General features: G+C 35.7%; 1 protein-coding gene across 1 annotated transcript in view; it reads left to right on the top strand.

The window, feature by feature from the left end:
• RANBP9 (RAN binding protein 9) overlaps positions 1 to 25,906 on the top strand; it is a 91,022-nt gene that overhangs the window by 37,248 nt on the left and 27,868 nt on the right. Inside the window, exons 5-7 of the mRNA XM_024764098.1 lie at positions 18,546 to 18,598; positions 19,532 to 19,699; positions 23,732 to 23,754. Of these exons, the coding sequence (XP_024619866.1) occupies positions 18,546 to 18,598; positions 19,532 to 19,699; positions 23,732 to 23,754 (244 nt within the window). The remainder of the gene's footprint in view (positions 1 to 18,545; positions 18,599 to 19,531; positions 19,700 to 23,731; positions 23,755 to 25,906) is intronic.

The raw sequence follows: 25,906 nt of genomic DNA, 5'->3' as shown, positions 1-25,906 counted from the left end.
GGTTTTAATTGAGCATTTTTTTATGATTGCATTTCCTCTCCTATCTTAAGATATCAACTACACTTCTTTTAAAAATTTTATTGGTAGAGTTTGCAGTAGACATTTTCAGCTAATAAAAGTCCATTTTCAAGTAACACTTTACCACTTTACAGGTAATGCAGGTGCTTTGTAACAGATTATAACCAATTCCTCCCTCCTGTCCTTTATAATATTGCTGTCACTCCTTTCACTTATCTATAAAATGTAGTTACATAATTCATTGTTGCTGTTATTATTTTGAACAGTTATCCAAGATCAATTCAAAATCAGAAAAATAAAATATTTTATCTTCATTTATTCCTTCTCTGACTCTCTTTCTTTCTTTATGTAAATCTGAGTTTCTTACCTATTTTTCCTTCTTTCTGAAGAACTTTTTGCAAGACAGGTCTATGGCAATAAATAGTCTCAGTTTTTGTCTGATGAAGTCTGTTTGTCCTTTTTTGAAGGATAAATTTCACTGGATATCAAATTCTAGTTGGTAGATTTTTTTTTTCTTTCACACTCAAATATTTCACTCCAGTCTCTTCTTGCTTGTATGGTTTCTGAAGTCTGATGTACTTCTTATTTTTCTTTCGTATAGGTAAGGTGTTTTGGTTTGAGTTTTGAGTTTTTGTTTTTTTTGGTTCTTTAGCTTATTTTAATATTTTCTTTTTGACTTTCTGCAATTTGAATATGATAAATTAGGTGTTGATGTTGGGTATTTGTCCTATTAGTGTTCTCTGAGCTTTCTGGAATTTTGGGTTGGAAAAAATTCTCGGCCAGTATTACTTAAAATACTTAAGTTTCTCACTTCTCCTTGCCGTATCCTCATTATGTGTTGCACCTTTTATTGTTGTCCCACAGTTCTTGTATATTCTTTTCTGGTTTTTTCATTCCTTTTTTCTCTTGCCATGTAAGTTCGGGAAGTGTCTGTTGACATACCTTCAAGCTCACAGATTGTTTCCTCGGTTGTGTTTAGTCTAATGATGAGCCTGTTGAAAGCATTCTTCATTTGTGTTAGTGTTTTTGATTTCTAGCATTTGTTTTGATTCTTTTTTGCAGTCCATAGCAGGTTAATCACAGTTATCTTAAATTTTTAGTTTGATAACTCCAAAATTCGGCCATATCTGGTTTAGTTGTGATGCTTGCTCTGTCTCTACAGAATGTAATTTTTCTTTTTAGCATGTAGTGAATTTTTTTGTTGTTGAAAACTACATGATTTATTGGATAGCAGGAACTCAGGTAAATAGGTCTTTAGTGTGAGGTTTTATAATTATCTGGCTAAGAGTTAGGCTGTGTTTAATGTTTGCCAATTTGTTTGTATTATTTGTAGGTGTCACAAGCTTAATTTACCTCTAGTTTCCTTGCTTTTGTTTTCCCTGCTGTTTTGGGTTTCCCTAGAAACTCCTTAAATAGAGTCTGTCTTTCAGCTGTCTCACTTGTAATTTGTTTTTATACTGGAGCCTTGTTGATGTGGTGATAGGTACTGGAAAGGGAAGTGTTCTGTAACTTATGATTAAATACCAGTTGTGGGCTTCCCTGGTGGCGCAGTGGTTGAGAGTCCGCCTGCCGATGCAGGGGACACAGGTTCGTGCCCCGGTCCGGGAGGATCCCACGTGCCGTGGAACGGCTGGGCCCGTGAGCCATGGCCGCTGAGCCTGCGCGTCTGGAGCCTGTGCTCGTAAACGGGAGAGGCCACAACAGTGACCAGAGTTCCTGGGCTGTGATCTTTGGAAGAGTTTTACCCTTTTTTCCTTCTCCCCTTACTTCAATTGGGAAGGCTAGCTGGTACTGGAGTTGTCTAATTACCCTCCCTTTAGGTCAAAAAGGCTCTGGAACGTAGTTACCCTTGAAGGCAGGTCTTTGTTAAAGAGACCAGATTGCTCTGGGCATATCTCAAAATGGTTACTTTTCCTCTCCCCAGCACAAAACTGGAAGGGTTTTCTTTGTTTGTTTAATGATAACATGGTGGAGCTCCTGAAGGTAAAACTCATGAGTATATGGAAGGTTCTCTAAGAGCGGGACCCAAAGAGGTTTAAAGCTCAAGCTTAGTTCACACTCAGCCTCCAGCAATTCATTCACCTTTAAAGTATTTCTACCAGTTAAAGTCTCCAGAGACTCCTACTCCTGGTAAGCTCTCATTCTCTGTGTTCACTTGTCTCTTCAATTTTCCTGGAGGCATTTTGTCCTGTGAACTCAGTTTTCTGAGGAATCTAAGAGGAGTGGTTGCTTTTCAATTTGATCACCTTTTTTTTCCGGTTGTGAGGGAGTGATAAATTTCAGTCCCTTTACATTATCAGAGCTGAAGCCAGAAGTCCTCGTTTATGTTTTAATGAGAGTTTTATGGAGACATAATTCATATACCCATCAAAATTTACCCTTAAAAGCATGGTTTGGTAGTTTCTAGTATATTTACAGAATTGTGCAACCCTTACCACTGTCTAACTTCAGAACATTCGTATCACCTGAAAAAGAAATCCTATTATATCTATTAGCGGCCACTCTTCCCAGTCCTAGGCAACCACTTAGCTATTTTGTTTTTTTTGGATTTGCCTATACTGCACATTTTATGTAAATGGAATCATATAATGTGTGATCTTTTGTTTCTGGTTTGTCTTAGTATAGTGTTTTCAAGGTTCCTCACGCTGTAGCATTTATCAGTACTCACATTTCTTTTTGAGGTCAAATATTCCATTGTAAAGATATTACATTTGTTTATCCATTCATTAGGTAGAAACACTTTTTTGGCTATTAGGAAGAATGCTGTTAGGAACATTTGTGTAACATTTTTATGAGTGGATATGTTTTCATTTCTCCTGAATAGATACCTAGGAGTTGAATTAATGGTTCATAAGGAAACTGTGATTACCATTTCAAGGAACTGCTAAACTGTTTTCCAAAGTGAGTGCACTATTTTACATTGCCACCAACTATGAAAGTTCTAAGTTCTCCACATCCTTGCCAACATGTCTTCTTGATTTTAGCCATCCTAATGTGTGTGAAGTGATAGTGGTTTTGATTTGCATTTTCTAATGACTAATGATATTGAGCATCTTTTCATGTGCTTATTGGTCATTTGTATATCTTTTTTGGAGAAATGTCTATTCAGATCCTTTGCCCATTTTTTTAGTCGGGTTTTCTTTTTATTGTTGAGTTCTAAGAATTGTATATATGTTCCGGATAGAAATCACATATCACCTATGTAGATTTGTATATATTTTCTCCTATTCTGTGGTTTGTCTTTTAATTTCCTTGACAGTATCCTTTGAAGCACAAAAGTTTTAAATTTTTATGAAGTCTAGTTTATTTTTCTTTCATTGCTTGTGCTTTTGCTGTCATACCTAAGAAACCATTGCCTGATCCAGGGTCATGAAGATTTACTCCAGTGTTTTTGTCTAAGAGTATGTGGTTTTAGCACTCCCTCTTAGTTTTTGATTCCATTTTTAAATTAATTTTTGTATATGATGTGAGGTATTGATTCACTTTCCTTGGTTTGCATAGATATATCCAGTTGTCCCAGCACAGTTTGTTGTAAAAACTGTTTTCTCCTCCTTTGAATTATCTTGTCCAGCTTGTCAAAATCAACTGATCATAAATGTAAGGGTTAATTTCTAGATTCTAAATTTTATTGCATTAATATTTATGTCTATTCTTACGCCAGTAATGTACTCTCTTGATTACTGTAACTTTACAGTGAGTTTTAAAATTGGGAGCTGTGAGTCCTCCAATTTTGTTCTTTTTCAAGATTGCTTTGGCTCTCCTGGGCCCTATTACATTTCCATACAAGTTTCAGGATCAGTTTGTCACTTCCTGCAGAAAAGCAAGTTCGACTTTTGATAGAGATTGCCTTGAATCTCTAGATTAGTTAGGGGAATATTGCTATCTTTTTTTAACTTTTATATATTGCTATCATAACAGTATTAATTCTTCCAATCCATAAACGTGGTAGCCTTTCCACTTATTTAGGTGTTCTTTAATTTCTTTCAACAGTGTTTTGTAGTTTTTTGTGTTCAAGTCTTGTACTGTCCTGTTAAGTTTATTTGTAGATATTTTATTCTTTTTGATTCTGTTGTAAATGGAATTGTTTTCTTAAATTTATTTTTAAATTGTTCATTGCTCGTGTGTAGAAATAAAATTGGATTTTCATATTGAACTTGTATCCTGCAGTCATGCTGATTTTGTTTATTAATTTTTAATACTATTTTGGCAAGGATTCTTTTGGATTTTTTATGTACAAAATTATGTTGTATGTGAATAGAGGATGTTTACTCCTTCCTTAACAAGCTGGTGTCTTTTATTTTTCATGCCTTACTGCCCAAGCTGGAACCTCCAGTACCATGTTGAATAGAAGTGGTAAAAGAAGGGTATCTTTTTCTTGTTCATGATTTTAAGGGAAAAGCAGTCTCTTACCATTAAGTCTGATGTTAGCTACAGATTTTTTTTCATAGGTGCCCTGTATCAGGTTGGGAGTTTCCCTTTTATTTCTAATTAGTTGAGTGTCTTTATCAAGAAAGGTGATGAATTTTGCCTAATTCTTTTTCTGTGTCTGTTGAGATGATCTTGTGGCTTTTATCCTTTATTATATTAATATTATTAATTATATTAATATTACATTGATTTTGTTTCTAAACCAGCCTTATTCCTGGCATAAGTCCTCCTTGGTCATGATGTATAATCCTTTTTGTGTGTTACTGGGCTTCATTTACTAGTAATTTGTTGAGGATTTGTGTGTCCGTGTTCATAAAGGATATTTTTCTGTTGTTTTCTCGTGATATCTTTATCTGATTTTGGCAGCAGGATAACACTGGCCTTGTAGTATTAGTTAGGAAGTGTTTCTAACTTTGGGGGGAAGAAGAGTCTGAGAAGGATTGGTGGTCATTGTTCTCTATATGTTTGGTAGAATTCATCAGGGAAGCCATCTGAGCATGGGCTTTTCTTTGCGGGAAGTTTTAAGATTGCTTATCAGTTTTGGTAGTTTATGACTTTCTAGGAATTTGTTCATTTTTAAGTAGGTTATTTAATTTGTTGCTATATAGTTCATAGTATTTTCTTATAATCCTTTTAATTTTTTAATCTTTTTTAGTTTGGTATTAATATTTTTTCTTTCATTTCTGATAATTGGAGTCTTTTTTTCTTGCTTAGTGGAACCAATTTTTTGGCTGATTGATTCTGTTGTTTTTCTGGTCTCTTTTATTTCTGCTCTAGTCTTTATTATTTCCTTCCTGTTGCTTGCTTTGGGTTTAATAGTTTGTTGTTCTTTTTCTAGTTTCTTGAGGTTGAGAGTTGGATTATTCATTAGAGATCTTTCTTTTTTTTATTTTAGGCAACTGCAGCTATAAACTTCCCTCTAAGAACTACTTTAGCTGCATCTTATAAGTTTTGGTGTATTGTGTTTTCATTCTCATTCATTTCTAAGTGTTTAAAAATTTCCCCTATTACTTCTTTTTTTGTATTGTTTTTTTAGGAGCATGTTTAGTATCCATATATTTGTGTACATTCCAAATTTCCTTCTGTTTGTGATTTCTAACTTGATTTTCTTGTAGTTGGAGAGTATACCATGTATGATTTCAATTTTTTTTTTAATTTATTGAGGCTTGTTTTATGGCCTAATATGTCTTGGAAAATCTGTGTGCACTTGAGGAGCATGTGTATTCTACCATGGTTGGTGGAGTGTTGTGTAAATGACTGTTGGTTCTGGTTGATTTATAGTTATGTTCAAGTTTTACATTTCTTGTTGATTTTCTATCAGTTGTTGCATCCATTATTGAAAGTAGGTTATTGAAGTCTCCAACCATTATCATGAATTGTGTATTTCTCCCTAATTCTGTGGGTTTTTGCTTTAAATATTTTAGGGCTCTGTTGTTAGGTTCATATTTGTATATAATTTTTATGTCTTCTTGATGTATTGACCCTTTTTATCATAATAAATATATTGTTTTGTTTCTAGTAACAAATTTTGTCTTAAAGTCTATTTTGTCTGATGCAAGTATAACTATTTCAGCTCTCATTTGATTACTGTTTGCATAGTATTTCTTTTTCCTTCCTTTTAATTTCAACCTATTTGTGTGTTCAAATCTGAAATGTCTCTGTAGACAACATCTCTTTGGATCTTTAAAAAAAGAAAAATCTGTTCTGTGAGTCTCTGCCTTTGAATGATTTTATCCATTTGCAGTTATTGCAATTACTGATAAGGGAGGACTTATGTCTGCTATTTTGGTCTCATGTCTTTTTGTTTTTCTGTTCTTCTGTTGCTTTCTTTTGTCTGAAGTAGACTTTTTAGTGTACCTTTTAATAATTTTATTGTGGTTTCTTTTCTGTAGTTTTTGAGTTATTTTCTTAATGGTTGCTCTGGAGGATTACTCATATAATATCCTAACTCAAAACAATATAAATTGGATTAATATCAACTTAATTCCAACAGTGTGTTAAACCTAGCTTCATAATATTTTCATTGTCTCCCCTCTTCTTTTTGCTATTATTGTCATAAATTATACCTTTATACAGTTTAGGCCCAGAGAGTTATAATTATTGCTTTATATCTTTTAAGTTAGATAGGAGAAGAAAAGAGTTACAAAGAAAAATACACTTACACTGCCTTTTATGCTTACCTATGCAGTTATCTTTACTGATCTTTATTTCTTTGTGTACATTTGAGTAACTGACTAGTTTCTTTTCCACCTTATTTCTTACAGCGCAGGTCTGCTAGTGACAGATTCTCTGTTTTTGTTATTTAGGAGCATCTTAATTTCTCTTTTGAAATATAGTTTTAGTGGATATAGAATTCTTGGTTTATAGTTTTTTTTTTTCTTTCAGAAGTTGCAGTATATTATCCCACTGCGTTCAGGCTTCCATGGTTTCTCATGAGAAGTCTGTTGTTGATCTATCTGGGTTACATAGCATTAGTTAAATAAAGCAATAATAGTAACTTGCTTTTGTGGAGTTTGTGACATATAATGAAGCAAAATATGACCACAGTATCAGAACATGTGGGAAGAGGTAAAAAGGGTTTTAAAAGTGGTGTGTTGCATTGCCAGCATTTGATAAATATACTAATTCAATCAAGAATATGACATATTAAAGGTGCAGTTTTTTAAACTTACGTGGTACTCATTAATGCAATGCCAAAATATATAGCAAAAAGCTAACAAAGGTCATAAAATACAAAGAGCACAGAAAAGGACAAAGGGAGAGAACAGGTAGGACGAATAATAAGTTAGCAAACTTAAATCTATCTATAATAGGAATTAAACTAAACTAGTCCTCTTAGTCTCTGTTCTTTGATATTTGGCACACTATTATTAACAATGCTAATAATGTATAATTTGAAATTATTTGTATTGATATATTGATCTAAAAAAACTTCATGTCCATTTCCCTTTTTAAACGCAAGAAGTCCCCTACATATGAATGAGCTCCATTCCGATAGTGCATTTGTAAGTCCAGTTTGTTCATAAGTCCAACAGAGTTAGCCTAGGTACCCAACTAGCACAGTCGGCTGTATAGTAAGTACCATACTGTAATAGGTTTATAGTACTTTTCACACAAATAATACATAAAAAACAAAAAATAAAACGTTTTTAATCTCACAGTACAGTACCTTGAGAAGTACGGTAGTGCAGTACAACAGCTGGCACACAGGGGCTGGCATCGAGTGAACAGGCAAGAAGAGTTACTGACTGGAGGAGGGAGAGGAGGTGGGAGACGGTAGAGCTGAAGGATCGTCAGCAGTAGGAGGCGGAGGGCAAGCTGCCATTTCACTCACGCCTGACGTTGATGGCACAGGTTCTGGTTCCTTGCTGGATTCAATTTTATCTACCCTTTTGAAAAAACAATCCAGTGATGTCTAGGTAGTAGCTCTTTTTTTCTCATCATAGATGACACGGTAGCACTTGATCACATTCTGAACGGCTGCATCGTGAACAGTACTTTCGTGTACTGTTCTGTGTGTGGGTCCTGTGCCTCAAAAACTAACAGTGCCTCCTCAAATAAAGAAAACCCCCTTGCCGTTTCCTGCATCGTGACTCTCTTCGGTTTTTCAGTTACTTTTTCTTCCTCTTGGCTCTCTTCATCCTTTCTCTGGGCCTCCAGTTCCATCAGGTCTTCATTAGTCAGCTCCTTGTGTTGCACAGCAAGGAGTTCAGTGAAGTCGTCCTCTTGCAGATCTAGCTCCAGCTTCTTGCTGAGGGTCACTTGGTCTTCTTGCTGGAGACCACTTTGGACTCCTCATCCACCTTCTCAAATCCACGAAAATTGTGAACACACTGCTGGCAAAGGTTCTTCCAAATCCTGTTCAGGGTGATGGCTACAACCTCATGCCAAGCAAAGTCAGTGTTTTTTATGGCCTTGTAGATGTTCTAGTCCTTCCAAAATTGTCACAGCGTTGTTCCTGATTCGTCACTTGCCTTTACTGTCTGATGAAAAGTGTGACGTAAATATTTCCTGAAAGTCGCCATAACTCCCTGGTCCATAGGTTGGATGAGCGACACAGTATTCAGTGGCAGAGGCACTACTTTGACATTGGGATGAAAGTTGTCCCATGAATGGGAGAGTGGCCCGGAGCACTGTGGAGCAGCAAAAGAATGTTTAATGGGACGTCCTTCTCCAAGCAGTATTTCTCTACCTCTAGGCTAAAGTGGTGGAAAAACCAGTCCTGGAAAATGGCCTTTGTAACCCAGGCTTTGGGGTTACTCTTCCACACAACAGGAAGAGAGAGCCCTTGGCTATGTTTTTAAGGGCTCTTGGGTTCTGTGAATGATAAACCAAGAGAGGCTTCAGCTTCATATCACCGGAAGCATGGCCACCAAACAGCTGAGTTAGCCTAACCTTTGCTGCTTTATATATAATCTGGCATCAACTTTTCCTTCCTCCTTACTGATGGAACTTCGGTCTGGCATCCTCTTGCAGTACAGTCCTGTCTCATCTACCTTAAAAACCTGCTCGGGTAAATACGAGCCTTCATCAATAATTTCTTGAAGTGTTTCAGGAAATTCCTGGGCAGCTACCGTATCTGCCCTTGCTGCCTCACCACTTACTTTTACATTGAGAAGGTTGGTTCTAGCCTTGAACCAGTGAAACCAGCAATGGCTGGCCTTAAAAGATGTGCCCTCTGATTCTTTGCCGTGTTTCTTCTTCAAGTCTTCATAGAGGCGTCTGGCTTTCTCTTGAATCAGCGTTAAGCTGAGCACCTCGACACATGCTGATCCTGCATCCACACAAGTTTCTCCATCTCCTCCATCACTTTCCCACGCTTCTTCGATATTATTGTTGACACCGTCGGCACAGCAGACTTCACATGTTCCATGATCTTGTCCTTATTCTTCAGAATCGTGCTGATGGTCGGACGATGCATGTTATAAGAACGAGTGATGTCTCCTATCTTTTCGCCTCTTTCCACTCTCTCAATTGTTTTCACTTTTGTTTCCATTGTTCTCACTTGGCACTTCTTAGCAGTACCAGCTACGTCACCGCTGCTTTTATGCTTGCTTCCGGACATCCTGGGCTTGAAATGAAGATCCTGTACTCTGTACAGTACTGTACAGTAAAGTACCAAAAGCACTACCACTCATAGAGGATGCACTCACATGACAACGTACACCAGACACATGAACTAACTTATGTGACTGGACATGCGAATGCACGTTGAAAGTTCGCAACTTGAAGGTTCATATGTAGGGGACTTACTGCACATAATACCACAGTAAGTTTCTTGTCTGTCAATTCTTTCCACTCCCTCACTGCTACTGAATTTGAGCGTGTTTTTATATGTCATGCAACACCTCAAGCATCTACCAGCTTTCTTGGTTCACTGTTTGTTGGGAGCCACACCCATCCACATCTGGTGTTGCATATTTCCCCTGTCAACTCCTTCCACCACTTCACAATAACCCACAAGCTGCAGCCCTGCTTCACCTACTTCCCCAAGTAAACTTCAGGTCTTTTTCAGTGTAAGGTACCATATTTATTGTAGTATTTATGTATTTCTTGGCAATTCAACATGTGTAAAACCATTTTTATTGAATTTTGGTGGTTTTTTTTGGATTCTTATATTTTAAAAAATATGTTACTATTGAAGTTTTTGACTGTTTTGCTCTTAACCCCACTTCCCCCATAAACTCTGTGGTTTTTATTGCATGGTGTTGTATAGTGCAGTGATTTTAAGGAACTCAAATGTCATGCTATGGTAGAACTGACTGTAATTGCTCTATCCCATATGTGCCCATTACTTTGTCCACCCAATGATCCATCTTATTTTTTGATGCATTTCAAAGTAAGTAGACTTAACTCCTAATTACTACACCATGCATATCACTAAGTAGAATTTGATACTTGCTTATTGTTCTCTTTTTAATCATCATAAAGGTTACATACAGTGAAGTCTGAGGTGTACCATTTGATGAGTTTTACAGATGCATACACCTGTGAAATGCAAGCTCCCATCAAAACATAGAACTGGACCATCATCCGTGGAAGTGTCCCCTCATACTCTTTCCTGGTTAGGCCCTGTCCTCACCCTCTCAGAGGTGACTGTTATTTTCATTTTGTCTGTTCGGAACTTCATATACAGGCATACCTTGGAGAAATTGCAGGTTCGGTTTCAGACTGCCACCATAAAGCAAATGCAACAAGGAAGTGAGTCACATGAATTGTTTGGTTTCCCAGTGCATATAAATTATGTTTACATTATACTGCAGTCTGCTAACTGTGCAATAGCATTATGTCAGAAGAAGTATTTACGTTAAATACTTTACTACTAAAAAATGCTAATAATAATGAAAAAGTTTGAAATATTGTAAAGAATTACTAAAATGTGACAGACACGCAGTGAGCAAGTGCTGTTGGAAAATTGGTGCTGATAGACTTGCTGGATGCAGGGCTGCCACAGACCTTCACTTTGTAAACAAACACAGCATCTGTGAAGCTCAATAAAATGAGGTATGTCTGTAAAGAGAACCATATAAGAAATCTTAGTAAGATTTCTTTGATTCACGGTAACATTTTTTAGATCATCCATGTTGTGTATATCGGTAATTCATTTTCCATTTTATTTCTGAGTAGAACATACCACAGTCTGTGTATCCATTCACTTGTTGATAGATACCCAGACTGTTTCAGTTTTTCCTCCATCGTGAAGAGCTCTTATGAACGTATTTGTACAAGTCTCTAGGTGCACATAGTGCCTTCATTTATCTTTTGAGTGGAATTGCTGGGTCTTGGGGTAAGTACATGTTCGGTCTTTTGAGACACTGCCAGCCATGGTTCCAAAGGAGTTGTCCCGTTTTACATTCCCACCAACAGTGTATGAAAGCTCTTACTGTGCCAAATCTGTGGCAGTACTGGTGTGGCCAGTCTTACATTTTAACCGTTCTGCTGGGTGCATGGTGGTATCTCAGTGTGGTTCTAATTTGTTTCTCTAGTGACTGACTAATGCTGTGTAGCAGTTTCATGTGCTTCTTGGTTATTTGCAGTATTATTTTGTGAAGTGTCTATTCAGATCTTTTGTCCATTTATAAAAATTGGATAGTCTTATGTCTTTTGAGCAGAAGAGTTTAATTTTGCTGATGTCTGATTTATGAGTTTGTTATTTTATGGTTCTTGCTTTCTGTGTCCTGATAGGTATTTGCTTTATCCCAAAGTCATTAAGACATTTTTACGTGTTTTTTTTTTTTAGAAGCTTTATAGTTTTAACTTTCGTGTTTAGGACTATGATCCGTCTTCAGTTGAGTTTTATATATTGTGTGAGGTAGAGATTAATGTTTACTTTTCCAAATGGGTATCAGTTCTATCACTGTTTGTTAGAAAAACTTTCCTTACTCTTTTGGATTGTTTTGGCACCCTTGTAAAATATTAAATGATTGTGTAAGTGTGGATCTCTTTTTGAGCTCTTTTTGAATCCATTCCATTGATTTATTTGTTGATCCTTAATTCTGGTACCATACTGTCTTGCTTACTCAGGTTTATGGTAAATCTTGAGGTCAGATGGTGTAAGTCCTACATCTGTATTCTTTTTCAAACTTTCTTTGGATATTTTAGATCCTGTTTATTTCTGTATAAATGTTAGAATCAGCCTGTCAGTTTTTACAAAAACCTCCTAGCGTGAGTATAATATGGATTGCATTGACTCTAGAGATCAATTTGGAGAGAATTGCAGCCTTACTAGTTTTGAGTCTTCTAGTCCATAAATGTGATATATCTCTCCATTTATTTACATCTTCTTTAATTCCCCCCGTCAGTGTTTGGTAATTTTCAGCAGAGAAATTCTTCATGCCTTTTTTTCCGTTCTTAAAATGTTTTATGCTTTCTAGTGCTATTGTAGACATAATTGTTTTTTAAATTTTATTTTCTTAGTGTTTACTGCCAGTATATACAAATACAATAGATTTTTTTTATACAATAACTTTGTATCCTGCAGCCATGTTAAATTCACTTATTCTGATTATTTTATGTTTTTTTAAGATTACCTCTTGTTAAATTAATGTTATCTACAAGTAAAGTCAGATTTATTTCTTCCTTTTTTTCCCCCAAATAGGATGTTTTTATTAGATGAATATATTTATATGTCTGTATTCAGTTTTAACAATACGATGTGTTGGGACTTCCCTGGTGGCGCGGTGGTTGAGAATCCGCCTGCCAATTCAGGGGACACGGGTTCGATCTCTGGCCCAGGAAGATCCCACATGCCTTGGAGCAACTAAGCCCGTGCGCCACAGCAACTGAGCCTGCGCTCTAGAGCTTGTGAGCCACAACTACTGAGCCCGCACACTGCAACTACTGACACCCACGTGCTCTAGGGCCCGTGCTACGCAATAAGAGAAGCCACTGCAATGAGAAGCCCGCACACTGCAAGGAAGAGTAGCCCCCACTTGCCATGGTTAGAGAAAGCCTGTGCACAGCAACGAAGACCCAATGCAGCCCAATAAATAAATAAATAAGCAAGCTATGTTAAACTCTAAAAATGTGTCATACCATTACTTTGTGAGATTTCTTTTTAATCAAACTAATCATTCATTCATTTATTCATTCCTTCAAAACTGTGCATTGAGCACCTTCTATGTGCCAGGCCTCCACTGGGCACAGAGAATAAAATGCTAACAAGTCACAGTAACACAGTTCTTGTTATAAATTTGGCACATCTCTGAGTTCCTTGCATTTGCAAATATACTTAGCCCGCACAACAAGCCAGTGAGGTAGGTTCCGTTATTATCAGCACGTTGTTCAGATGAGTAACTTGCCCAATAAGTTCTGCCACTTACTAGCTGTGTGACATTGGGCAAGTTATTTCTTCCTTTTTTATTTATGCCTTTTATTTCTCTTTATTGCCTTATTGAAATGCTTAGGGTTTTCAGTACAGTGTTGAATAGAAATGGTGAGAGCTGGCATTCTTACCTTGTTCTTGATCTCACGGGAATAGCTTTCAATATTTCACTATTACGAATGCTAGCTGTAGGTTTTTTGTAAATGTAGGTTGGTGAAGGTCCCTCGTATTTCTGGTTTGCTGAGAGTTTTTATTGTGAATAGGTGTTGAATTTTGTCAAATGTTTTTCTACAGCTAATTAAATGATCATAAGAGTTTTCTCCTAATTTGATAAAATATATTGATTGGTGTTTTGAATGTTAAACCAGTGTTGTGTTCCTGGATTAACACCACCTGGTCTTGATATATTATCATTTTGATATATTGCTAGAGTTCTGTCTTAATTTACCTGTTGGCTTTTTAACTAATATCTCTGTAGTTTTTTAGTGGCTACTCTAAAGATTTTAGTATATATCCCTATTTTCATAACTTACTAAGAATTAATGTTTTACTATTTCACATAAAATACAGAAACTTGCAACCGTATAGGTCCATTTACTGCCTCTTCCTGTACTTTTTGCTGTAGTTACTCATATGTATTACATCTGCTTATCAACTGGGCAATACATGTTATTTTTTACTTTAAGGAGTCATACATGTTTTTAAGGAAATCGAGTGAAAACAGTCTTTTATTATGTACCCATGTGTGTGCCATTTGCAATGCTCTTCTTTCCTTCCTGAAAATCCAGGTATCTATCTGATGTACCTGTATATGTTATATCTGGTACACCTTTATATATATATATATATATCTCATATATATATATATATATATATATATCATATATATATATATCTGATTCCTTTCAGTTTGGCAGATTTACTTTAGTATTTTTCTTAGTGCAGGTCTGCTGGCAACACATTCTTTTTCTCTTATCTGAGAAATATTTTTATTTCGCTTTCATTCTTGAAGTATATTTCCTTAATATAACACCCTGTGTTGGCATGGGTTCCCCTTCCCCTTTTCTGCTCTTGTGAATGTTTTGTTCAGCCATCTTCTGGCCTCTTCGTATTTTCTTCTGAGAAGTCAGGAGATATTCAGCTTAGCGCTCCTGTTGAAAGTAATGCATCATGTTTTTCTGGCTGCTTTCAGTATTTTCTCTTCATTCTTAGTTTTTAGCTGTTTGGCTGTGATTTGTGCCTATGTGTGCTTTTCTTTGTACTTAACCTGCTGAGGTTTCTGTGCTTTTTAAATGTGTAAATTTTTTTCTTTTCCCAGTTTGGGGAATTCTTCTCAATTTTTTTGTTCCATTCTCTTTCTCCTTGTGGGAGTTCGGTTACATTTATGTTAGACCTTTTGCTACTGCCCAAGAGACTCTCTTTTTATTCCATCAGTATTTTTTCTCTGTTCTTCAGATCAGTTCTGTCACTGTTTACTTACTCATTTTGCTATTTCCAGTGTGCCATTAGGTACATTAGTAAATATTTATTTCAAATATATTTCAGCTCCAGAATTTCTTTTGTGTGTGTGTGTGTGATACGCGGGCCTCTCACTGTTGTGGCCTCTCCTGTTGGCGGAGCACAGGCTCCGGACGCGCAGGCTCAGCGGCCATGGCTCACGGCCCAGCCACTCCGCGGCATGTGGGATCTTCCCGTACCGGGGCACGAACCCGTGTCCCCTGCATCGACAGGCAGACTCTCAACCACTGCGCCACCAGGGAAGCCCCAGAATTTCATTTTTTTATTGTTTCTTTTTCTTTGTTGAAATTTCCTATTTCATTCATTGCAAGCATATTTCCCTTTACATCCCTAAGCATAGTAACAGCAGCTGCCTTAAATACTTTAGCTTTAATTCCAATGACTTGAGGCTCTCCCGGTCATTGTCTTGTCTTTTCTCTTGAATATGGGTCCTATTTTACTATGTCTTTATATGTCAAGTAATTTTGAATTGTATTCTAGCACATTATAACTGGATTATAGATTTTTTTAATTCCTAATAGCGTTTTTTTCAGTAATTAATTTTAATTACATTTCATCATTTTCTTTTCTAGTTGTCATTTCTTTGTCCCATGCATTCCTTCTGTTTTCACTTGTCTTCCTGCTAAAGTCTATTCTCAAATAGTTCCTTTGTGAACACTTGTGGATAGTAAAGTGTTAGCTTTCTTATGCCATAAAATATCTTATTTTGCCCTCATTCTTGGATGATGCTTTACCTGGGAATTAAGTTCTAGGTTGACAGTTCTTTACTTTCAGTACTTCGTGCCATTGTTCACAGTCATCACCTGTTGCTGGGGAGAAGTCAGCTGTCATTTTAATCGTCATTCCTTCTGAGGTAATCTGCCTTTCTTTTTGGAAGCTTTTAGGATTTTGTTTGCATTGATAGTCTGTGATGTGTTTTTATCTTTCTCTGTGGTGTGCACTTTCAACTTACCGACGTATTTTTCAGTTGAGTTGTGGAAAATCACGAGCTAAATTATCTCAGTAAATATTGGTGCTCCACTGTATTTTTTAGTGATGGTGATTCCTTTTTTTCTTTCACATAATCCTAAATGTATTAAAAAATCTTTTTTGTCATACTCTCCATTGTTTGATGTCATCTAGAATGAATTCATGTTCCAGTTGTGTATTTTGTTGGTCTTATATATATATTTGGTATATTTTAGAATTTTGTTTTTGTGGCCTTATTTTAATTAGAAAGTTTAACATTTTTCTCCATTTTGTTTATCTAGTTCTATACTTATTCCCTTTATTATACTTTATAGTTGCTTTCTAACTCCTGGGTCCCCAATCTAAAACCAGGTCTGCATTAGAGTTTCCAGGTTCTTTCTTCAAAGTGGTATTGGGAGTATTGCAGATTCAATAACAAATCCATTCAGTAAATTTGTTCAGGTCTTAAGAGGGTATTCCTTCCCCCTTCCCTTCAACTAGACAACAATGTCAAATGAATTTTAGCCAAGGCAGCAGGTGGTATCAGTGTTTTCTTCCCCTTCAGGAGGGGAAGCCTATTCCAGTTGTTGACTTTAAGCAGTGAGCATAGCTAATGATCCCCTTGTGGAGCCTTTTTAGTCTTTGTTTCCTCAGGAGAAACTCCTACCCATTAATGGGTGCTCAAGGACGCAGAGCTTTGCAGGGCCAGAGCACAGTTTTGTGTTTCTTCTCAAAGATTATCTTGTGACTTACTACTTTTTTAAAAAATAAGTAATTACATTGTATACTGTATTTGGAACAAAGGGGCTGAGTCAAAATACCAACTTACATGAGTCTTGACTAGACATCCAAAATGCTGTTTCTTAATGTTTTGTTATTCTTGTGTCACTTGACTCTTACTCTTATTAGTAATATTGCACTTGTGAATTCCATTTTCTGAGTTTTAATATCTAGTAGGACAAACACTTAAGTTTTTGTTTTTACATATGAACTTTTAAAATCACTTTCTCTAGTTTTAAATATTCATTTGGAGTATATTGTGAATCTCATTACATGTGTATATTCATTTTAGAAAGATTGCTATTTTTATGCTGTCAAGTTATCCAGATACCTAAAATACTCATTTATTTACCACTTTTAAGATATCATTCTGGAGCTTTACTTGAGCTCTTTACTCTTGTTTTATAATTTCTGTAGTTATTATGACTGATATGTCTATATATTCCACTTCCTTTCTCTAGCTGGTTATTACTAGAAAAGAAGTTAAAATGTTTTTCTTAAATTCAGTCATTTTTCCAAAATAACTAGTTAATTCTAAAAGCTTTTAGTATGTTCCATAGTTCCCTATGTATATAATCAGAGCAGCTACAATTAAGATAATTTTATGTCTTGTAATACTTACACTGGTTATTTAGTTCTCTTATTAAGCTTCCTATTTTCTTATTTTATTAAACTAAAACCTTCAAAACAATGTTTAACAGTTGTTGGCATCTCTATGTTCCTGATATTAATGGAAATGACTTCAGTGTCTCACTGTTGAATGCCTTGCTTGCTGTATTAGATTTGGGAAAAAGTGTGTTATATTTAAGTAGTTTCCTTTTATTTTATTTTATTTTTATTTTTTATAAATTTATTTATTTTATTTTTGGCTGTGTTGGGTCTTTGTTGCTGCGCACGGACTCTCTCTAGGTGAGGCGAGCGGGGGCTACTCTTCGTTGGTGTGCACGGGCTTCTCGTTGCAGTGGCCTCTCTTGCTGCGGAGCACAGGATCTAGAGCACAGGCTCAGTAGTTGTGGCGCACGGGCTTAGCTGCTCCGCGGCATGTGGGATCTTCCCGGACCAGGGCTCGAACCCGTGTCCCCTGCATTGGTAGGCGGACTCTTAACCACTGCACCACGAGGGAGGCCCCTCCTTTTATTTTTATTTGAGTTTTTATTAGGAGTGGTAGCTGAAATTTGTCAGATACCATTTTAAATCATGATACAATCACCGATAATTAGCCTTTTAACAAATGGATTCAGTTTGCTTTTTTATTTAGTTTTTCTTTTTTTGCATCGATACTTATAAATATATTTCTTTATGCTTTCCCCCTTTTGAACTGTCTTTATCAGTTTTTATTAATATTTTACAAGCTTTTAAAATAAATTGCATACCCTAATAATTACCTTTTCCTCTTGTATTTCTTTTGTGGAGATAATTTTGTTCTAGTGTTTCATAAATTAATAATTGAGTCTCATATTGAAGTCCATATTATCAATTTGCCAAAATACTTTTGGAAAACGAATATATAGATACCCCATAGCATATACTTTTTAGTATAATTCTGTTAAGTATTTCAGATGTTTTTATATGAATTGGATATTTTTTCAGTATGTCTCCATGTCTTTGTGTGTGTATGTGTGTGGAACTAGATTTTTACTGTATCCTTTTGAAAACACATTTGTTTCTTATTTAGTATTTCGTTTTTCTTCCACAAGTCCCTCTATACTTTTTGTTAGAAGTCTTAATTCTAAATATTTGTGTAGATACATTGGAAAGATTTTTATAGTTTTTAGAGTATTTAAGTATTAATAATACTTTGGGTATATTTATGAATGATTGCTATAGGAATTTACTGTGAATCTGGGTTTTATTGTTGCTTAATATTGCCCTTTTTGCTATTTCATGAATTCTGGTAACTTTTTTGTAGCTACCCTGTGAGTTTCATCTTGGGCTTGGTTCAATAATGTTTGAGAGTGTTTGGTAATTTATACATATATGACTATAATAACCAGCTTTTCTTCCTTCCTTCCTTTTTTTTTTTAAACAGTTACATGGGAATTGGTCTTTCTGCTCAAGGTGTGAACATGAATAGACTACCAGGTACACTTGTAATTGAATTACAGTACAGTCTTATGGCTAACTCTGGCTAAAAATGTCAAGTAATAACTTGGAGATAGTTAAGTACATTAATCTTCTATATTTTTAATCACTTATGAGTTCAAAGTCGAGCTGAATGGTTTTAATAAATTTTATGCTATTTAGCAAAACATAACAAGTATACCATGCATTGTTTTGTTTTGTTTTGCTTGTTTTTGTTTTGTTTGTTGGTATTTTTAACTTCCAGTACATAGTCATATCAACTACTTTAAATGTTTTAATGTGGTTGGTCCTGTTTCCTACCCAACATCCCTAGGTTTTTAAACCATTTTTAGTTGTTTTAATATTCTGGGAATGTAGGCTGATATTAAACGTAAACTAAGAAAGGTGTGAATTGAGGTAGGAGAACTGTTTCCTAAAACTATTAATCATATGGAAGTGATTCTTCGATTATATTTTCTGGTATTCTATTTACTAATGTTAAAAATTAACCTTGGAGGAAATTTTTTGAAAATTGAAAGAAAAATCTTTTGTTATATTAAAGTGTGTGTGTGTGTGTGTGTGTTTGTGTGTGTATCTGTGTGTGTGTGTGCTTAAACCAAATCAAAGCAAAATTCCTTTGGTCTATTAGCAAAGGAAATATGCATGGAAAATGTGTCTTGCTATGTTTGTTTGCCTTTTCTGATAGGGGTCCTCTCTGTTTAAGATATATTTTAGCATTCTGTGTGGTGGATTTATTTTCCTTAATGTGGTAAGCAGTGTATTATATAGAAGTTATGTACTGTAATTGTTGAGAATTTAAATGTACTTTGGGGAATTTTATCTTTGTATTATCTGTTGTACTATTCTTGCTTAGCTTGTTATAATCTTAGTGAATAGCTCTAGTATAGAGTAACCTTACTTTTCACTGTAAATATACTGGAACTTTCTCTTTAGGCTGGGATAAACATTCATATGGTTATCATGGTGATGATGGACATTCATTTTGTTCTTCTGGAACGGGACAACCTTATGGACCAACTTTTACGACTGGTGATGTCATTGGCTGTTGTGTTAACCTTATCAACAATACCTGCTTCTACACCAAGAATGGACATAGTTTAGGTACTAAGATAATGAATTGCATGTTAAATAACCAGATGTTATGATGATTGTACTTACATCATGGTAGTAATATTTTTGTGTAATTCTCCTTTATGAGTAGTTGTCTCTGGAAATTATTTCTTTGCTCCTTCTAGGTAGAAGCTGAGGAAATGGTGACAATTTAAATCCAAAGTATAATGGACACATATTCAGCTAAAAACCGTTATTTTTTACAAGGAAGGCCACACTGTATCACATATATAGGACTAACTACAAATAACCTCGTACTCAGATATTTATTCTAGAAGTAGAAATGCTAATTGTTTTCTGCTTTGCTTTGAATAAAGCCTGTCACAGTATGATCCAGTTCTCTAGGTAACAGGTGCTTAGAAGAAAGAGCTGTCAGTTTTTAGTATAGTATGGGGGTAATGACAAAGCGAGAAAAAGCTTGATGCCCCCAACCAAATGAAGGGCGTTGACATACTGAAAAATCAGGCCTGCTAACAAAGGTTGATAAAGGATGGTGACTACAAGTTAGTTCTGCAAAAGTGAGCAGAATTAAATGAGCAAATAACAGCAAAACTTGTAAAAGACAGGTGGCAAATAAGTAGATTAATGAAAACATGAGGAAATCTATCCATTGTGAGACTAACAGGAAGTCAGGGGTTTTAGCTGAATATGCTAATACTTCAGATTCTAAATTGTGTATAATTGTTATGCTCCCTTTTCTTAGAAGTTGCTTGTTTTTGTTTTGTATTAAAGAAAGTAGAAAGGATAGCAAAACTGATGCTTTAAAAGTAAAAAAGTTTCACATTATTTTACTGTTTGAAACATCCTTGATTTATGGCAAATTATTTCTGTTGAAGTAAAGTGAAAAAAGGCAAAAACTAAGTAAATCCAGAAAGCTCAGTTTGCTTACTAATAGTATTTAAAAATTAAGCTGCAGATAGTATGCCTAGACATATGGTAAATGTTCTTGAATATAATACAAAAACTATTCTGTAATTTCATAGAAGATTCTAAATTTTTGGCTACATTGGTAATAGTCTTTTTTTTTTTTTTTTTTTAGTGTCTCAACATACTCCTTATATTAAGTTACTGTCTTCTTCATACTTACATTCAGCTTAAAACTTTTCCTTCTGATTATTAATATTGATTCTGAAGTCCTGTGCTATCTAATTTAAAGGCTGTCACAAAGATTCTTACATTATTTTTGGTGCAAGAATGTTGATAAAGGTCGCCATGCAGATGATATGTATTTGTGGTTTGATTGCTGTGGCAAACTGGTTTCCAGAAGGATACAGGCATTTTAGTGTGTTTGTTAGTGCTCAGCTCTGACTTACCAAAGCAGTTCACTGGCATAGTCTTCGTTGGCTTGGCTGCTTAAGATATTTGCGATCTTAAAGTAAACCAGGAGAAATCTGCTTTTAGGTATGGCCTTTGGTTCAAAATGCAAAATACGACATTTTTAAAACCAAAATTAATCTTTTTACAGTTTTCAAACTTTATTCCAGAGAAGAAATTTTATTTTAGGAGATGAGAAGATCATAGGTGATGTGGTATTATTTTTTTCCTGTTAGATTTTCACAAGTATTTACCTTGAAATTTTCTTTTGAGCAAGGAAGCTGTTTTTAAAATGTGAGATGCTGTTTAAGAAAAGGGTGCCTAATGATAGGATCACATTGTAGAATTAAGTCACTTTGAAATATTTGGCATTATTCATTCATAAATTTTGTAAATATTTATTAAGCACATACAGAGGCAGTATAACAGTGGTCAATATGGGTTCTTTAGTTGCCTGGGTTTATCTCCTGGTTTGGCTGTGTGACCTTATGCAAGTTACTTAACATTTCTGTGCCTCAGATCATAAAATCAGATCACTATATTACCTACCTTATTAAAGTTGTTAGAGCAAGCCAAAGTGATGCATGTGAAGTTCTCAAGTGATTGCCCGACACATAGTGAGTACTCACTAAAGGTTATTTATTATCGTTGGCCAGGTGCTGGGGGTGCAGTGGTAAAACATTGGTGAGCAGAAAGTGTTCCACTGGAACAGAGGCCAGCAAGCTGTGGTGGCCCGTGGGCCAAATCGGTCTCCTGTCTGTTTTCTAAGTAAAGTTTCATTGGAACACAGCTACACCCATTCATTTATGTACTGTATATGGCTGCTTTCCTGCTACTGTAGCAGAATTGAGTAGTTGAAACAGAGACCACATGGCCTAGAGAGCAGAAAATATTTACTTGCTGGCCCTTGATAGAGTAGCGTGCTTATCTCTGATCCAGATTCTAGCATCTAGAAGATAAGAAATTATTCAGTTATGCTTCCCTTGTATTTCCCAAAGTGGATAATTTCTGCCCCAAGGCTGATACATCTTTAGTTTCTGTCTCATGAAGGTTTTCAAAATATATATTTACTTACCATATAAAGAGAAATGGAAAGGTTTTTGAGAAAATAATTAAAGGAGAAACATTTTGGTATGCAAGTTAATTTACTTGAAATTTTAAAATTTTGTTTTATTGATTATCATTCATCAATTGAAGATAACTTTTCAAAAAGCCTCTTGATAATCAGATTAGGAAATAGGGGAAAAATTATTTTCTGTGTAAAATTTAAATAATTACACAGCTTGTTAAAGTGCCATCTTTGTGGCCTGAACATGTATAGGTTGTGGATGCTGTATTTGGCAATGTTCAAAAGTATTCATCTATAGAATTAAGTTGGGTTTTTCATTAGAGGTTTTGGTAAAGTAAGGATTTCAGTAATTACTGACAGAAGGGAATTTTTGCTAAAACAATATGAATTTAGACAATCTTTATCAATAGACATTTTTGAGGAAAATAATTGATTAGACTGCTGTTTTATGAAAAATGGTAGAAATATGTATGGTCATATTTATTCTTGCTGCTTTCTGTGTTCTTTTTAGTTTTCTGAAATTTTTAGAATAAATTCTCATATTCGTTTGGCCCATAGTCAGTTTGCTTTCTACTTATTAATGAAGCTGAAGGTAATCTGAATGTCTTACGGAGGGTGGGGGGATCTCCAGCTTCGCTTCTCCTTTTGACAAGCTAACATGAGTTCACTAGTTTTTAAAAGTCATAAAAACAGTACTTTAATTACAAAGCACTGTTTTTACCATTTGTTTAAAAACATGTACAATAGAGATTTAGTCACTTTGCCTTTTAACTTTATTACTTTAATAAATAGAGTTAGATAGTTGTGTTTTCTGGTGATACAGCACAATTATAGAGCCATAGACTCTCAAGTGGGAAGAGACCTTAAAGATAATATAACAGGAGGGCCCTCCATTTTTAGAAGGCGATTGGCACCGCAGAGGCAGTGGTGCTGGCGTGGCTGTATTTTGTGTCAGTGTGTGTTTACACTGGAAGAGCTTTGCTTAGCTGGCTCACCAACACCGCCCCTCCCATTCTTCTAGAGCTCAGTCTTTGTAAACCTATGAATGAGGTGCTGCAGGAATATTTGGTTTGCTTATTACCTTATTTTCAGCTAAGTAATATATTTGAATATTTGGAGGGAGATTCCACCATCACTTTGGGACGTCAGTAGCTGTATCCCGGTGAAATTGCCATTGTGCAGGTGTATTTGGTACATGACTGTTGAAATTACTGTCACCGGATGTTTAAGAGAGATTCTCAACTGTATAAATCTTTGTCCTTTGAAGGAGGAATTAAAATTTTTTGTCCAGAGTAGTCAGAGCTCTGAGAATGTACTTTTATAAGATTTTTTTTTTAAAGGAAACAAAAGTACTATATTTTCTATTCACCCCCCCCACCATTTTTAACAGAAAATCTTTCCTTTCCCCTCAAAGTTATTTAAAAGATAAATATAGGTAAGGAAGATTGAATAGTAAGGTTGGATAAAGCAGCTTAGGTGTTAGTGAGAAAAAAAATCAGTCTTATTATTTTATATTTAGCTTTTTAATTTTTTTCTTCCTTTGCTATATTTTCCCTTCTTTTTAGTTAGAAATTCAGCTTCGTCGTCATACTCTGCCTTTGAAAAACAGCTTCTAATGCCACTTTTTTTTTTCTTTTTAGGTATTGCTTTCACTGACTTACCGGTAAGACATAATTTCTTGTAAAAGTAGTTTTGTATTTTTAATTAAAAGTATATAAGAACTGGTACTAATCATGTTTAAAATGCAGTCTTATTGGTAATTAAGTTTATATGCCGTGCCGTGCATAAGCTAGAGCTCCTTTCTCAAGCTACCGTTGGTCTGGACCATCAGAAATTAACCTCCAAATTGCACTGGACACCATTGTCCAAGGGAACTTAGCTGTAGCTAAAAACTCAATGGGAAATGATTATTTGAAATACACTTTTTAGTGTCACTGTGGATTCATTCGAAATATGTCTCTTTGGTATTGCTGGACTTTTTAGTAAGTGGCTGTGCAACAGTTCTAGTCATTCACTAATTCAGTGTCTGTTGAGTGCCGCTGTGCTGCAGGTTCTGTGCCTGGGCTACACTGTTCAACAAAACAGATAAAGGGCTCTGTCCCCTTGGAGTACTCAGGCTGAGCAACTTAGAGGATAAATAATGCATTAAAAATATTTTTAAAGGATTTAAATACTTTCTAAAGAAAAAGAAACAGTAGAGCTTGAGAGTACCAAAGACAGAACACACGTGGTATAATTTGCTCACCTTTGTTCAAGGTAATTCTTGAGCAGGGACTTTTGAGGAAGTGAGGGAGTTAACTAAACGGATACAGAGAACAAGAATGTTCCAGGAAGAGGGAATAGTTAGGGGAATGGTACTAAGGCAGTAGCACATCTGGCATGTTTGAAGAATAGCATGAAGGGAGGTAGAGAGACATGAAAGCAGTAGGAGGTGAGTCAGATATGATGACAGGGAGGATGAGGAGATCATCTAGACCTTGAGGGACATTGTAAGAACTTGGGCATTTACTCTGAATGAAATACAAAGACACTGCAGAGTGTTAGTTATTATGGTATACTGGGATGAAAAATAGACTGCAGGGGGAGTAAGGGTAGAAGCAAGCCGACATGTGAAGGGCTATTGCAGAAATTCAGGCAGGAGATGATGGTGACTCAGATCACTAGAGATGTAAGAAGTAGTTTGGTTCTGCATACCTTATTCCCCCAATCTAAGGCTGGGGGGGGGGGTGGGTGGTGGTGGTGGTGGAAACGAACAAACGAATAAACTATGATAAAGTGCTTTCATATCATTTAGAATTTATATTTTATATTCACTGAATGATCTCTTCAGGTATTTAACTTTTTAATCAGTATCACATTACACACCTAAAAATGTTACAGTAAACGATATAAATTGATTAAAGTTTTCCCCAAACTTCTTCATGTTCAGAGTCCAACCTTTTAAAACACTTGTTCAGAGTTAATGTCTGTGGTTTTCTACATGATACTGTCTGCTCTGCCATTAAGAACATTTCTTAAGAGTTCTCCATGACGTCTCTGGCACTTTCTTCCAAGCTCCTGACCGCATTGTACAGGGTTTCATATGCTCACTTTCTTCGTGTGACCAGAAGGTATTAACTAAAGGATTTCTGACACAACAAGGGCTCTGACATTCCTTTCTCAGTTGGTCCATAGTGGCTTGTTGACTAAAATGTCTTAGGAATTGCATTTATCCAGCTGTTTGACCAGGAAAAACAGTCAAGACTGAAGAGTTTTTGGTGAGCTCATCCTTCAGCAAATTCACACCTATGCAGGTGGTGACCACTGCTGCCTCGTGACAGCTGCCGGGACAGCCGTAAGGTGCCAGTGATTATAAGATACATTCCAGCTCTAGAAATGTTTTGAGAGAGATGACAGGAGACTCAAAGGCAGAGAATAGACACCCTATCTATAGGTTATTAATCTTCCTGAAGAAAAATCCTAGAAAAACCAGAAGAAATCCAAGTTATAATAGAAAACAAGCCAGGGAAAATTTGGAGTCTTACAGATCAGAATTGCTCATCAAGAGGTGTTATTGGATAAGCAGTGATGGAAGAAGTGTTTATCTTTTTGAAAAAATATATAGTGTTAGGATTTTGTCTGTATACTACAGTAGGTTCCAAATGGATTAAAGAGTTAAATGATTGATAAATAAATAAGATTTTTTAGAAATCTGAGAGCCAAGAGAATTTTCTGATGGATTGGATGTGAAAATGTAAGAAAGAGGATTTGACTTCAAGATTTTTGGCCTGAAGAATTGAAAGAACGGAGATGCCACTTACTGATATGGAGAAGGC

This window comes from Neophocaena asiaeorientalis, unplaced genomic scaffold (assembly GCF_003031525.2).
Source record: "Neophocaena asiaeorientalis asiaeorientalis breed wild unplaced genomic scaffold, Neophocaena_asiaeorientalis_V1.1 scaffold427, whole genome shotgun sequence".
In the NCBI taxonomy this organism is placed as follows: Eukaryota; Metazoa; Chordata; class Mammalia; order Artiodactyla; family Phocoenidae; genus Neophocaena; species Neophocaena asiaeorientalis.
This window is presented reverse-complemented; position numbering and strand designations above follow the sequence as displayed.